At 35.2% G+C, this 16,116-nt stretch overlaps 2 protein-coding genes across 7 annotated transcripts; both read right to left on the bottom strand.

Annotated features, from left to right (window-relative positions):
• Nucleotides 1-889: 889 nt before the first annotated feature.
• LOC136202900 (putative disease resistance protein RGA3) lies at nucleotides 890-8,023 on the bottom strand. Of its 5 annotated transcripts, XR_010674647.1 has the most exons (5): nucleotides 6,466-6,616; nucleotides 4,272-6,088; nucleotides 3,993-4,178; nucleotides 3,262-3,346; nucleotides 890-1,372 (listed from the first exon to the last, which is right to left on the bottom strand). XR_010674647.1 is itself a non-coding variant. In XM_065993879.1 (3 exons), the coding sequence occupies exons 2-3, from the start codon at nucleotides 7,684-7,686 to the stop codon at nucleotides 6,050-6,052; spliced, it is 1,260 nt and encodes a 419-aa protein (XP_065849951.1). In that variant the 5' UTR covers nucleotides 7,687-7,718; nucleotides 7,930-8,023; the 3' UTR covers nucleotides 5,913-6,049. The 5 variants fall into 5 exon arrangements, 3 of the variants coding, with proteins under 3 accessions (XP_065849951.1, XP_065849953.1, XP_065849952.1); XR_010674648.1 differs by lacking the exon at nucleotides 3,262-3,346; XM_065993879.1 differs by lacking the exons at nucleotides 890-1,372; nucleotides 3,262-3,346; nucleotides 3,993-4,178 and adding an exon at nucleotides 7,930-8,023 and having other exon boundaries at nucleotides 5,913-6,088; nucleotides 6,466-7,718.
• Nucleotides 8,024-9,882: 1,859 nt separating this feature from the next.
• Nucleotides 9,883-15,248, bottom strand: LOC136203250 (protein FAR1-RELATED SEQUENCE 6-like). 2 transcript variants are annotated; one of them, XM_065994359.1, is made up of 3 exons: nucleotides 15,078-15,248; nucleotides 13,222-13,353; nucleotides 9,883-11,979 (listed from the first exon to the last, which is right to left on the bottom strand). In XM_065994359.1, exon 3 carries the CDS (start codon nucleotides 11,977-11,979, stop codon nucleotides 9,967-9,969), a length of 2,013 nt encoding a protein of 670 aa, XP_065850431.1. In that variant the 5' UTR covers nucleotides 13,222-13,353; nucleotides 15,078-15,248; the 3' UTR covers nucleotides 9,883-9,966. The 2 variants fall into 2 exon arrangements, with proteins under 2 accessions (XP_065850431.1, XP_065850429.1); XM_065994357.1 differs by lacking the exon at nucleotides 13,222-13,353 and having other exon boundaries at nucleotides 15,078-15,246.
• Nucleotides 15,249-16,116: the final 868 nt, after the last annotated feature.

Genomic DNA, 16,116 nt, shown 5'->3' with positions numbered 1-16,116 from the left:
GAATTTTTTCTCTGAATTCGGAGATGAAACTCGTGTTTTCGATTCGATTTTCAAATAAAAATACTTATCCGGTGAATTATTAGTCTTTTTCCTTTACCGTGTTTAAATCCCATGAATATTGTTCGGGTTTTTGAATTTCGAAGAAATTTGAGAGAATTTCAGTTTTTGAATTTAAAAAATGAAAAGGGCAAAAGTGTCCAAAAGGGAGCGGTGATAAGTAATTTGGGGGTGGTAAATAGCAATCCACTTTTTTTTTTTTGAGATGAGCTTTTTTGGACTGTAAATATAAAGAATCTTGATGTTTCCTTGGTTCGTTAGGAGTTTAGGGAGTACTTATGGAGCAAAAATATGGAGCAACATTTAGAGAGGTATGAGCATCTTTATAACAGTTGTACACAAAGTTTAATGTCAGTTTAGAAATTAATTTTTTCAACTGCTCTAACGGGACTTGTCCACGTTTTAAAGTGGAATCCTGGTTTTTTTTAAGACGAGGAAGACGTGCCATAAAAAATTTCGCCAAATGCGACTATAAACTGCTTATAGAACAATGCATTGTGATTGATAATGTACACTTAGGGCTGTAAATGAGACGAGCCGCTCATGAGCGGCTCAGTATTCGGTTTGATAAAAACTCGATCATGTTAGGCTCAATTTATAAACGAACCGAGTTTGAGCACGGCGAAACTCCGGTCGAAAGCTCGTAAGCAGGCTCGATTATAGATTCATGAATAAGCTCTTGAGCAAGTTCAATTATAATGTTCATAAACATGTTCGCGAGCAAGCTTGATTTGATTTTTTTTAATAATATTTCTATAAAGGGGGGAAATATAAAACAATGTAGTTTTTCGTAAAATTTAGTTTTATAGGTTTCAGAACTATGTACTTTTGTGTTCAAGAAATTTCAATCAATATAATTAATCAACATAATTAATAAGTTGTTCGCGAAAAAGTTCATGAACTGAATTAACGAGCTACTCGCGATTAAATCTCATGAACAAGCTCGTGAGCAGTTCACGAACAGAATTTTGAACTTGGGTTCGAGTTCAAGCTCGTCAATTTTCTGATGAGCCCAGTTCAAAGCTTGGCTCTCGGCTTGATTACAGCCGTAGTAACACTGACATAGCTTTCACTTACAATGAACATCTTTTAAGTGTTCCTGTTCTTGGCTATTCAGCAGCTCCTACATTCTTAAATTTAGGATCAATTGAAATCTATCTTCAACTCTAACGAGAAATCCTGGAAGCTCCAGATACATCATAAGGTTTCAGAATCCTTGGTGAAACATCGTAAAGTTTCCTGTAAACTTGGTCGAACATCGAAAAGTATGAATCCCTTCAACATCATAGTGAACTCGGCCCCTGGATCGGTTCGCCTTGAGAAAAAAAAAAATTTAGTAATGGTGTCTCGTAATATTTTGAAGAGAATTATATTGACTCTATGTAGTATTATATTAATGTTGAAAGGTAGATGAGATGGTTAAGGATGTTTGCTTTTATTTGAGAGGTCATGTGTTCGATTCCCCTCAACCTCATTTTATTTTTAAATGGACTCTTTATTTTTATTTTCTTAACACTTTTGAATTCATTTTTAATATGTCTTTACCATTAAAAAAAATAAACATATTTAATATTCAATTAGTTCAATGCTAGTTTTCTAAAAAAAAAATGATAATATTTTTACAGTTTTAATGCGTTGGAGGCTAAAAAAATTTTGCTCAGCCCTAACGGGCTGAACTTTGCAAAATTTACCGTCAACCGCAAAATTAATTTCGAATTTTTTTTTAACGTTTTGAATTTTTTTTATTGATATGTTTGAGCCCCGGGTCATTCGGGGTCCTGGTTCCGCCACTGATCTGAGGTAAAATTTCATCCAAGACTAGACTGTGCTTCGCTGCATAGAGTATGGAATAAAGTGCAAAAATACCCCTAACGTTTTTAGTCATGAGCAATTTTACCCCTAACGTCTAAAATGGTGCAATTTTACCCTAACGTTGGCATGAAGAGCAATTTTACCTCTAATGTTGACAAGTTGGATCAATTTCAGACATTATTATAAAATGCAGATATTTTGTTCCATATTCTGTACCAATTGCACGTGTGTTGATTCTAAAAAAACAATGTTATATTTTTTATGATTTAATAATAGAATTGAAAATTAAAATTTTTAAATTTGGCGAAATATTTGAATTTTTTTGCCCATCTCATACAAAATACAGTATGTTGTTTTTAATTTTTTTTCTCGTTTAATCATATGTTTGTGACCTGTTACTAATTAGTGATAAAATGACGCACATGTGAACGGTAGATGACAAGATTCATGACCGAGAAAGACAATTTGATGAACTATTTTTCAAATTGACCTAACTTGTCAACGTTAGGGGTAAAATTGCTCTTGGCTGCCAATATAAGAGGTAAAATTGCTCCATTTTAGACGTCCCCGTAGAGTATTGTAGCGCCCAAGTAAATAACAATAACATGTTTTAAGTAGGCAAAATTTGTTGGAAATAGAGAAAAAAAATGAATAACTTATCGAAATACAAGTTGTTCCATGAATGTGAGCCAAGGCTTTGAAAGTAAATTCAAGTGCAATCAGAATACTAACTACAATTGCCCAAAATTTGACTCATTTATTTCCTTAGCTCAAACTTGATTTTTTTTTTTTTTTTGATGGAAAGCTCAAACTTGATTTTAATAATGGGTAAATTACACCCATGGCCACTGAACTTTACCCATTTTCACATTATAGCCACTGAACTTCATTTCTTCCCAGTATGGCCATTGAACTTTACATTTTTTAACCCCGGTGGCCACTCAATTTTAACGAACTTCTCAAAATGACTGTTAACGACTTCAAAATGAAAATATTCAAGAATTAAAGTTGTTTAGAACGACATTTACCATGAAACCACATTTTTTATTTTCGGAAATCACATTTTTTGGAGCTCTCTCTCTCTAAAAATTCACTTTCTCTCTCCTAACCAAACAACATCTAAATGACCTCAAAACGAAAATTTTCAAGAATTAAAGTTCCTTAGAATATTATTAACGCTTTGGATTTTTCACTTCTATCCGTCAACGGTCGTTTTGAGACGTTGAGTGGCCACCGGTGTTAAAAAGTGTAAAGTCCAGTGGCTATACTAGAAAGAAATGAAGTTCAGTGGCCATAATGTGAAAATGGGTAAAGTTCAGTGGCCATGGGTGTAATTTACCCTTTTAATAATTCTTTTTCTTCAAAAATTTGTTGGTAGATAGATTCTCTTACAGCAATGTAGAATTCCTTCATCTTCATGCTCTCTGTCCTTACTTCCAGTATGTTTCGCTCGCGGTGATCTAATAATAAGCACATCCTATAGAAAACAAGACCAAATGACTGATGAAACATATCCCAACAATTTCTCCTAATCATTAATCTCATTCTTCTCCATCCAGACTTAGAAACTATGAATCAGGTGAAAGTAAGATACTCCAAATTTGGGAGTAGCAAGAGTTTTATAAAACGTTTTTTATGGAAATAGTGAAAATTCTCAACATTCCAACAATTTGACCCAAATAATCCCTAATAAAGGACAGGATAGAAGCTAAATACTTGTAAAAGAAAGGCCTAATACACAAATAACCCCTTGAACTTGTCCAAATTGGGAATTTTTTTACACCGTACTTGAAGCAACCGTAAAAACGTTTCCCCGGATTCGTATTACGCCAAAGATCTGATTATCACACTCCACGAGCGTTGCAGCTTTTGTATTTCACGTGTTTCTTCAATTGCAGCCCATGTCAGCAATTTGGGGTTATGTTTTACAATTGGACAAGTTTGAGGGGTTATGTTTTACAATTGGACAAGTTTGAGGGGTAAGTTGTTACAATTGAAAGTTGGAGGGGGCAGTTGCAACATTTCGACAAGTTCAGGGGTTATTTGTGTATTAGGCTTAAAAGAAACACTAAAATCACTTTGCTGGATAACAGCTAAGAATTTGAAAAGTCAGTGGAACTTACAGTTTCTTACTTGGCTGAACTGAAATTGAATCCACTTATCTTCAATAAGAGCTAATGAAAACCTTTCTAATGCTCCCACAAATCTATATCACATGGACAACCGAGGCAGTGAATCCAAGCCATTATAAAGGATCACTCAACTGGTGGTTGTATAATGCACCCAATTCTAAGAAGCTTGCAGAACAACTTCAAAATGAACAGAAAATAAACAATATAAATCACTGCGAAAAGAAAGCAAACTTCGAAACATGTATAGAGGTTGACAAAATTTAAGATTACCTTCATCCATAACGATTTTTGGGATATGGGAAATCTTGGACCACTCCGAGCCACTCCCCTTTTTGCATCTTTCCTTGAGAAGTGGACAGTTTTCAATTGTCAGCTCCTTTAATCGGGAAAGGCCTTGAAGGGCTGAAGCTGAAGGTAAATACCGGAGATTTTCACAATCGCAAATCTCAAGGTATTCAAGAGATGACATGTTGCCTAACCACTCTGGCAAAGCTTCCAATCCACTAAAACAAAGAATCCATAACCTCTTGAGGACAGTAAGGCTTTGAAGTTGATCAGGCAGAGATTTGAAATCATTCCGACCTACTATGGCTAAAAAATCAAGGGAGGGGATACATTGTATTGAATTTAAAGCATCATAGTAACAACTAATTCCTAATGATTTCAATTGGGTGAGGCATTGTAAAATGTCCCCTGTAAAGTTGCTGAGATTTGGACACTCCCCAATCTGTAAAAATTTAAGCACTTGCAGTTCCCGCAAGTCTTCAGGAACCAAAATCAGCTCCTGGCATTGCCAAATATCCAATATATCCAGAGACGAACAAAGTTTTAGCCCTCTTGGAAGATATGTTAATTTATTACAGTCATGGATCTTTAAATCCCGAAGCGAGGTGAGACCTTGTACACTTTCAAAAGATGTCAAATTACCACAATTTATTATGTGTAATAGGCGTAGAGATGTCAAAGGATGATCTTCATCAAATACTAGCTCAGAAAATGCATCACAGTGTTCTATTCTGAACTCCACAAGAGAAGAAAGATGACTCATTGGGATGCTTGTTAACTTAGGACACTCGAATATCTGCAACTCTTTAAGGCATGGAAATACATTAAATGTTACTGGTGCCTTCCATTCAACTAAACTCTTCATGGAACCAACAATTAACCTTTCTAGCAGAGGAAAGAGTACATCGGATTCGTTGCTTGTGCTACTGTAAAACTCATTACTCATGTATCTCACATTGTCCAATCCTACTATCTCAAGCGTTCTTAGAATAGGAAGATTCCCTAGAGCTGGAATTTCTCTGCATCTTCTACAGCCTTTCAATTCTAGTGCCATCAAATTTTTGAGTGTGCAAGAATCACCACCAAATCTAGTTACTTTCATTGTCAACAACCAGGAGGGGAACTTTTCGCCCAAATAATTCTTAATCATCAATAACTGTAAATCCTCAAAAGGCTCGAGACCCTTCAATACTTCCTCATCATTGTAGTTGCCGCCGCTTTCTCTTTCACTACTCCACACAAGTGCTAGTTCTCCTAACTTTGTTTTCCTCTGCAGATTTGCTTTCTTAGCTTCCTCTTCATCTCTCACCAGCTCTAGATTAGTAATTATCAGTTCATCACTTAACTCATTTAAGCATTCTAATTCTCGGATGTTACCACCTCGATCAAAGCCCACGACAAAATACGAAAGCTTTTGAAGATTTTTGAGGCAAGCCACACCACTTGGCATTTGCTTTTCATAAGAAAACATAAGATGTCTCAAGCTCACCAGTTTTTTCAATCTTTTGGGAAGCCTTTCAAGTAGTTTGCACTCAACCATGACTAATGCTTGCAGATTGCAGAGCTTGGTGATGGATTCAGGTAATGCTGTGATTTCAGTAAATGAGACATCAAGAACTCTCAAATGTTTCAACTTTCCAACGGAAGCTGGCAATGCTTTGACATTACTATCTCTTAATTTAAGAACTCGCAAACTCTTGAGCTTGCACGAGTCATAAAAGACATCAGCAGTCGTTGCAAACAAAGTGCGAATTGCTTTGGTTTTAGTTTTGAGAAATGTCTGCATCCGTCCTCTTGGTCCCCTATAAGAGGTCATATTCAAATGTTAAATATGAGATAAATCATTTGCAGCTGAAAATTTCTCCCATGTAAAGATGTCAGACTTGGAAATAGATGATGCAAGTTCATGCACAAGATCATGCATCCTTGCACCTTCTACATCCCCATATCTATCACATTCTACATCTAGCAGAAAAGAACTAAGAAGCAATTCATTAAAATACTTCTCTCCTGTATCTTCCATAGATGAATCAAGAAGACCATGAGCCATCCAATGATAAATTAACTCACCCTTCCAAATAATATCAGGTTTGGGAAAAATTGAGCAATAAGCAACACATGGCTTCAAATAGGAAGGCAATCTATCAAAACTTAGTCTCAAAATAGATTCAATGCTAACCTCACTCGCCGAAACATTTAAGACATTGTTATTTTGGACCGCTAACCATTCTTCTTTCCTTGCGTTGCTGCAATCTCTTGCAACTAATGGCAATCCTCTGCACTTACTTGCAATCTCCTTCCCAATGTTTTCCATGTCTGAAGGGATTGATGCTCCGCTATTTCCCAATACTCTTTCTTTGATAATGGACCAGCATTCATCATCGGACAGTAACTTTAGGTTATGTCTCCTCCATTGAAGGGAGGTATCCATTAGAGATGCTACTTCACTGCTTCGAGTTGTGACGACAACAGCATTCCCATTGTTTTTGCTAATTGATGACAAACGGCTTTTCAAACTATCCCACCTCTCATATTCTTGATTCCACACATTATCAAGCACAAGGAGAAAAGATTTTCCTTTGAGTTCCTCCTCAAGGTGCTGAAGCGTTACATCCTTGTTGGTTATCCCTCCGGTATTTTTGTTAAGAGTCTGCAACATTTCTCCCAGAATTTTTTGCTCATCAAAATCAGTAGAAACACAAATCCATATTTTTACATCAAAAAGCTTTTTCTCCATTACTTGTCGACACGCCAGTTTAGCTACAGTTGTCTTTCCAATCCCACCCATGCCCGCAATGGCAACAACATTGAGAGTTTGTTGATTGTGGGATCCAGCCAATAAATTGACAATTTCAGAGACTTCAGCTTCCCTCGCCACAACCGGATGGTCAATTATTGAGTCTGTCACTCGATCCCAACTGATCTGAGATGAGTTTCTATCAGCAGAAATGACTCTGAATCCAAAACCAAATGCTTCATTCTTGATTTGATCCAGCAAATCATTCACATCCTTCACCTTGTGGGCCATTTTGATATGAAATGTAGTCTTCTGGACCAAAGGAATACATCTGGTGAATTTTAACAAGTTTTGCATCTTTTTCTCTCCCTGATTAACTTCAATCTCCACTTTCCGCCGAAGAACTTCATAGGCCAAATCATCAAGTACATCTTCAGCATCATAGGCCCATACTTTGAGCTTCTTCAGCCAACACCTGACAGCCAATTTTGACATCTGCTGTTCTTCAGCATCTTGCAACAAATCATGAACCATAGTCAATGAATCTCTAAGTTTGGTAAGTTCTTCGTCAAGACCCCAAGCTCGTTTAATTTCTTCAGTAATAAGTGAAAGCACCCTGTTCATTGCTCTCTCAATCGCAAAACCCAGTACAATATCACCCATTGTTCCTTTCTTCCTGGTATGTATCCGAGGAACTACATTGAAGTCAATATGTATATGAATTGAAATTTATATTCTAAAATAATTCCAACCTTGTTTCTTATGATCATATATTTGCGACATGAAACATGATTAAGGTGAAAATTTGGAACGAATAGTACAAGAAACATGAAACAGCCATAAAATCTGAAGTTGAAATTGATTCTTTGATAAGCCAAAAACTAAAATCAGCAGCAAAAACGTTACCTTAATCAGGAGGAGTATGCAGAAGCAGAAAGCTATATTGCAGAAGAGGGCCGAACGAGTGAGGGTATTTGCAACCGGAGATAGAAAAGTCAGTTTTCTTCGATTCTCCGGTCAAAATAATTTATTAAAGGCCTAATATACAAATAACCCCCTGAACTTGTCCAGATGTTGCAACTGCCCCCCTCAACTTTCAATTGTAACAACTTACCCTTTAAATTTGTCCAATTGTAAAACATAACTCCAAATTGGAAATTTTTTTACCCCGTATTTGAAGCAACCGTAAAAAAAATTTCCCGTATTCGTATCACGCCAAAGATCTGATTATCATACTCCACGAGCGTTGCAGATTTTGTATTTAACGTCTTTCTTCAATTGCAGTCCATGTCAGCAATTTGGGGTTGTGTTTTACAATTGCACAAGTTTAAGGGGTAAGTTGTTACAATTGGACAAGTTTAAGGGGTAAGTTGTTACAATTGAAAGTTGGAGGGGGCAGTTGCAACATTTGGACAAGTTCAGGGGGTTATTTGTGTATTAGGTTTTTATTAAAGGCTTAAAACAGTATTTTACGTTGACATTCCATAAACTTGATAAAACCTCAATCAATATAGATCATAATTATTGATTGGGTTTATGTTTAGTAGTTTAAAATTTTATTTTATTTTAGAAAAAAAAAATATAAAAATAAATTTTATAGTTCGACCGATTTGCAAAGACAGTCTCCATGATTAAATTACCCTTTAATAGTTACCTTCAAATTTCAGAAGAGGAAATCCAATTTAGAAGAAGAAACTATTTGTATGGAGAACAAGAAAAAGAGCAGACCCAATGCTTACGAATTTGAACGATTAAGAAGAAAATCAAGAAGAAGAACACTCAAAGTTGATTTCAGATGCAGTAGAGTTTAAAGGAAATGAAAAGAAGAACGCAAATCCAAATTGACTAAGAGAATCTTCATGAGAGTCTAACGGCAAGGACTAAACAGTTCATCGAGAAAAATGTTAGGGACTTTACCGTGTGTTTTTTAAAATATAGGGACTAAACAGTGTGTTTTGTCAAAATATAGGAACTAATAAATTAATTATCCTAAAAAAATTAATGTTTGGACCGAAAAACTATAATAAAAGTTATTGGAAAATTAGAAACACTTATGTTTTGGAAAAAAAACGTAATTGCTAGAATGGCTTATAAAAAGGAATGGAATGGGTTTTCTAAAAAAAAAGGAACGGAAGGAGTAGTTATTATGTATTTTGTGTCTGCATCCGGTTTCAGTGTAAAAAATTATACGTTTGTTTCTATTTTGCCAAGATTGTAAAAAATATTAGACGATAATCAGCCGGACAGCGCCCTTAGGAATTAATAGGGAAATAATCGAATTTGTATTTTGTATTTTCTTATCTGTAAATAAATAAATAATTATATAAATGTAACTAAGATATGTATTATATTATCTAAAAATAACAATATAAAAAAAATTAATATAAAATAATATTTGTAACATATATTATTAAAAATGTGTCAAAAATAACATTTCAACAATAGTATCATTTAAACAACTCATAAAAAAATAAATTATATAAATAATATCATTCATAATCAAAAGTATCTGAAACCAATAACACAATTCACCAACAATCATGCGACAATATTTAAAAATAAAATATAATAAAACAAAAAAAATCATAATAATCATAATAATAATAATAATAAAATGCTTTTTTGTTTTGAAAGAAAACACCCGGAGAGCTTAGACAGGGAAAATCGAAACAGATTCTCAATTTAAAAGACTTAGGTGGTCCACTACAAGAAAAACAGTGATCTGCTACGGAAATCTACTACGGAAGATTTATCCATATGAAAAATGGAAAACAGCTACGTTTTCACCTACAAACGTGTTTTTCTTGAACAATGCATTTCGGTGTCCAGGCGACTGGGAGGGGAGAGGAGAGGACAATGAAACAAGAATCAATTCTTTTCCTTTAACAAAAAAAATCGCATTTACTGCTAGTTTTTACAAATGACTAATCATCATAATTTACACTAATTTTCTAAAATATTCAATCTGTTCAACAACTTCTCAAGTTCTTCTAATGCAATCTTATACTGCTCTACTAATTGTGCTCCTTCTTCCACAATTGGCATACCTAGTTTATACAGAAGATGACTTTGCCACTTACTTGCATTACACACATCATCAATATTACTAGAACCATGATCGGGAAGTCGCTTACGCTTGAAATCTCGACTCCACCGGGGCAAAATGTATCGAGACGGGATCTCTTCTACCCCATTATAATTAAGAACATTCAAGGCATGCCTGCAAAGATACCCTTTGTAATTGAACAAGCTGCATATGCATCTGATATCCACTTGGCTAGTCTCGTATAATACCTCGAAATGCCTGACTTCCTTCTCGTTGCTCTCTGTTTCGATTCGTTCTTTCACTATGTATGTAATAATTGGCCCGTTGACACTCACTTGTCTTGTGTTGAAACATGAGTACATCCCCTCGACCTCGGACTGGAACTTCTTTAGAATTTCTTTTGTGTAGACTTTAGAGAGCTGTACCTCGAAATTGCATCTTGTTTTCAATTCGAAGCTCGAGTTTCTTGATTCGAGATCTGCCGTGGCTTCTTTAAGGTGTTTCCTGTGTAGGGCTAAATCATATTTATCTACGAATTCCTTAAAAGATGTATGCTTATGTACATATCCGTCGAAAAATGTGGTTGAGCCCTCGTTTTCGTGGATAGGGATCATTCCTGCAAAAAAAATGTCCTTTAGATAAACTGGAACCCATCTTTCCCTCTCTTCGTATAATGTCTGTAGCCACTTGTTATCACCAAGACCGTATCGCCTGATCATGTCCGACCAGGAAGATTCAAATTCAGCTATTTTCAACGAATTATAGACCGCCTTGTTCAGTTGTTTTTTTATGGCTTCAAACCCCTTCAACCCGCCCAACCTTTCCGGAATTCTTTGCATGATGTACCACAAAGAATAGCAATGGCAGGCTCGAGGGAAGACCTCAAACACTGCACTTTGCAAAGGTTTAAAGTGATCGGTGATAATAACCCGCGGAGGATGCCCGAGCATGCATTTAAGCCATGCCCTGAAAATCCAAACGAAATATTCAACCGACTCGTGTCCAAGAAATCCGCATCCTAACAGAATCGATTGTCCATGATGATTTACACCAATAAACGAAACCAAAGGGATCTCATATTTGTTTGCCAAACATGTTGTGTCAATTGCAACTGTATCATTAAAATAAGCATATGCAGCCCTGGATCTAGCATCAGCCCAGAAAACGTTCCTCAGGCGCCCATCATCGTCGAGATCCATCAAGTAAAAGAAGTTTGCATTCGTCAACTTCATGCGACAAAAGTAATTGTACACAGCATTTCCATCTCCTTCTTTAAGTTCGAGATGTTTAGAGTGATCGACATGATTAGCACCCTCCATTATTGTATCAACAGTTGAGTACCCATTACTCCCGACATCCATGGGAGCTGTTCGGTACAACTTGATAGTGTGTACTTCTGCAACAGGCTCCGGTGGTGTTTGTGCTTTTTTGGCAGCAAGAATCATCTTTTTATGGGACTTGTAAAACCGTTTAATTTGAGGGCTAACTGGATGATTGTGTTCGAGCTCAGCTTCAACAACTCTCCACCTTTTCGAGTCTATGAGCCTAATGACTATCATAGCAGGACAACCGGTTCTTGTTTCTGGTCGTGGATTGTTTGCTTCGCTCTTCTTTTTGAAACCAGCACTACTGCAGCTAAGTTTTGCTCTATATCTTTCCTTTCTCTTTGATCTAAACCAGGAATTGCTCACTCTGATGCCAAATCCTTGTTCCTTGGCATAAACATTGTAAGAATCATAAGCTTCATCAAAAGAATCAAACTCCAAACCCACAGCGGGTGGGAGGGGTTCTTTTCGAGAATATTTTTCACCACATTCATGCTCATGTTCCGCTGCAGTACAATCCTCTTCAACCTCATATTCATCGCCTTCATCAAATAACGGCTCGCTGTTGAGACAAACTTCTTCCATCTGCAAAAAAAAAAAAATCAGTCGGGCAGATTATAGTCGATGTTGAGAAGACAGTGAACACTTTTCTATACTACGTTTCATGGAGAACTAGAAAGAATTAGAAAATCAGTCCTTCTAACAACATTGATTGTTGCAAAAAGGAAGTTCAAGTTTCCAAGATGAGGGATGACAACATGTATTTTAATACATGTTTGATGTGTATTTTGAGTTTAGCTTCCCGTGTTTTTGCTCGTTTTCATGCATGTATATTATATTTCTCTTCATTTTAGTTTTCTTCGAGTTTTTATCATGTTTTGGCTCTTTTCAGGTGTTTTTTTGGTCATTTCCAGTCAAATCCAAGAAGGCAGGGCAAGTTGGGAACAAATATCGGAATCGGGACACATTTGGTGAACTAGCAGAAAGAACTCGCCGATTAAACCTACTTGAAATTGACAGAAGAACACCTATATCTCCTGTTTGGAATAAAACGACAAAAAGGAACTACAAAAAGGGGAACTAAACAGGAAGAGTATTAGCGAGTACAACATAAAATAACTGATTATAAACATTGTGCAATACAAGGAAGATTAACTCTGTAAATGAATTTCATCTATAGAACATCCAAACAAAAATTCAGAAATTAATCTTTCTAGTGTTCTGGCTTGCGAACATACCCTTGCTAATCTATAAATGTTGTGTGGTCTTACTAACATGATGGCCACTAAACTCTAAAACCAGATATAAAAGTTCCTAAACTTTGACATATACTAAGCATAAAAGTCCAAATGACCGTTTATGACTAGTACAAACCAGGTGAATTGTTGGTAAAATAAACCCATGGCTCCTCAACTTTGAGGTTACTAGCATGATGACCATTGCATAAAGGAGTGTGATTTACTGGCAATTTAAGTGGTGAATAATAGTCATTTCACTTTCATCTTAGTATATGTCAAAGTTCAGAAACTTTTATGTCCGGTTTTGAAGCGCAGGGCCATCATGTTAGTAACGCCAACATTGAGGGGTCATAGGTGTATTTTACCCTGTAAAAATATATTAGAATGCAAAAGTATGTCGGTCAATGAGCAAACGAAAGACAATAGAGTAAACTGAGAAACTATTGCCACTTGCAAATCTTATCAAGCAACTATAAAAAAAAAACATAATTAACATCTAAGATTCTGATAAGAAAATCTCAGAAATCTATTATTCAGTAGTTCAAGTGTGAATATTCACTTTAAAGCATATCAAATGCTCAAGCTTTACCAGTAAATAAAGAGCGGCCCGGTGCACTACGCGTCCTCGCTATGCGAGGGTCCAGGGGAGGGGTCCCACCACAAGAACAAGTATAGGTTCAGGCTGGTAAGATTGGTTATTTCTTCAACCTGAGATGTCATTCTGGTGATCCATTTACCAAAAGAACTAGTATAAGTGTCCGTTTGTTTCTCCTTTTTATAGGTCTTTTTTGTTGTTTTACCCAAACAATTGATATAGAGTATTTAGCTGCTCATAGCTATTTAGGAAAGAAAATCAAAGAACATCTATCAGCAAACAATAGTTGAACCAAACAGGCTCGCAGTGCCCGTTTGATTCTCCTTTTTATAGCTCTTTTTTGTCGTTTTACTCTAAATAGTAGATATAGATGTTTGGTTAGAATTGAGAAATAACTGTTTATAACTATTTTAGAAGAAAAATCAGCTAAAATCTACCAACAAATAGCTAACAGAAAACAGCAACAACAGCCGAATCACACCGGCTCTAAAATTATAATTGCAGAGAGACAATGTATACTTTCATGCTTCTCACACAGCAAAACACACAGTGCTGCTAAAAATGGTACCTTGAAATGATAACTATTTCATGGTTTGGAAGTTTTTCAGAAAGAGAGCATCAGATTAGGAACCAAAATTCACAATTCAAGCACATTAGCAAGCTTAAAGCGCCCTATCTCGCCAATAATTCACAGAAATCTCCATTCTCCAATCAGTGTTCATAGACATATCCATCAACACATTTATGAAACGACCAGTAAGGTACGTGTAACATAAACAGAAACGAATACAGAAACGGAAACGGAAATCGAGAAACGATATTTATAAAAAAAGAAATATAGGAAACAGAAACGGGAGGAAACCTACAAATATATGGATATATCTATAAACTTTTAAAAGGATAAGATGCAAATTTGCCGTTATCGTTTTTGGAGAAAAGCAAATTTACCCTGATGTACGAAATAGTAAAAATTTACCTCTATTATTTCCAAACAGGTCAATTTTACCTCTAAACATCAATTATATCTTAAACCTTATACTAATACCGTTTCAAACATCTTGCAAATATGACAACAACTAAGTCTACTACATATAACTTAATCACAAAAAAAAAAAAAAAAAAAAAAGATGTGTTAGTGACACAGTTATGCACGAAACTGTTTCAGTTTATCGACAAATTTGTTTGAAAGTTACGATGTGGCAATCGAATAATTGACCAAATAACTTTAGAAAATGATTTAGAAAATATTAGGGATTTAATGAACATGTGATTAGTATTGTTGATCTACTTATGAAAAACATATTACAATTTACATCTTAGAAAAGGAGTTTCCAAATTCTAAGAAACAAGTTCCTAAATTTTTAAAATTACAGAAACATGACCCGAAACATTCCCTACAAGTTTTCAAATGTTTCGGTTTCCAAAACGGATACATAAACCTGAAACACTTATCTAAATTTTTAAAATTAGATAAACATGACCCTAAACGTTCCTACAAGTTTTCAAAAGTTTAGGTTTCCGAAACTGATACAGAAACGCTTTAAACTTAAAGTTCTCGTGCAACATAATCTATAGGTAGTGAATAATATTTATACTTCCAAGATATTGAAACTGCAGATAAAGCTAAAATATGAATATCTGAGAACCATATACACAAAATTAAATGCAAGCAGTAGTCTTAGAATCAGTGAATTGCAACAATTTCATGTTCTCAGATTTCGAAATTCTATTTCTCTGCAGTTACACATATATCCAATTGAAAACCCTAACTCAAACATATTGAATTCTGATAAAGTTAGGTTAGAAATTCGATTTAGCGAAATCAGAGAGGGGAATTCAGACGATCTTACAGCTTTGATTCATTCAGCCAGCGTCGGCGAGCCGGGAATCGCCGGTGAGATTAAAAAGTAGCTGAGTCAGTTCATCCGAGTTGGCGTTGAAGGAAAATAGCGAGTCACACCGGGGATTACAGAGGCTCCGTAGATCTTTCGACTTGATGAGCTGACACGTGGGAGTTATATTATCATACTACTACTGTTTTCAACAGGTGATGAGTTTTTTAATTTTTAATCCTTGACAATTTATGTAATTATAATTTGACCACATATCTTGCTGTTTCCTAACAATAAAGCCCTTCTCATTTTGCAAATTTTCCATTGCCCCCGGGACGAGATTGAACGGAAATCAAAATGCTTCTGGCATGTTCGAAATTTTAAGTTTAACATTTATGAGAAAGGTTAAACTACTAAATTTTAACAATTTTAATTTTTAAGAATTAAACTCTTTATTATTTATATTTTCAGATTAAGATCGAGAGATTTTATAGTTTTGAATTTTTTTTTGCACAAATTGAATCATTAACTAAGACTTGCCTAGGGAGAGTTGAATTGAAATCAACTCTAGAAGTTTTTTAACTCTAGAGGATCATTACCTCAAAAAAAAAAAAAAAAATTCTAGAGGATTCCTACACTTAAGACTTTGTTTGCTAAATGGAAAATTTTCGGTTCGGTTTGGTTACAGACGGATAATTAAAAACTCATAATACTTTTTTTTCTATTGTTTCATTGGTTTCAAATATTGCGTCCGTAAAAAAAAAATTACAATCGAAGAAATTAAAGCCCACTAAACCAAAATTTATATATGTAAAAATAAATTATATGTTTAGGGTAGGACTTTATATTTCATAAGTTATTTATATATTTAAAGATAAAATTATATTTTTTTATATTTATATATAAAGTTCGGTTCAGTGATCGGTTACACTAATACTTTTTTTTAGGACTGCACATAACTAAACGGAAAACCGAAAAACCGATTTTCGAAACCGAAACCGAACCGAAAAATAGGTTAATCGTAACCGGTGGACTAGTTTATGGTTTTTCATTTTAA

This window comes from Euphorbia lathyris, chromosome 8, assembly GCF_963576675.1.
Source record: "Euphorbia lathyris chromosome 8, ddEupLath1.1, whole genome shotgun sequence".
In the NCBI taxonomy this organism is placed as follows: Eukaryota; Viridiplantae; Streptophyta; class Magnoliopsida; order Malpighiales; family Euphorbiaceae; genus Euphorbia; species Euphorbia lathyris.
Note: the sequence above shows the minus strand (reverse complement) of the source record. Positions and strands in the feature narration are given on the sequence as shown.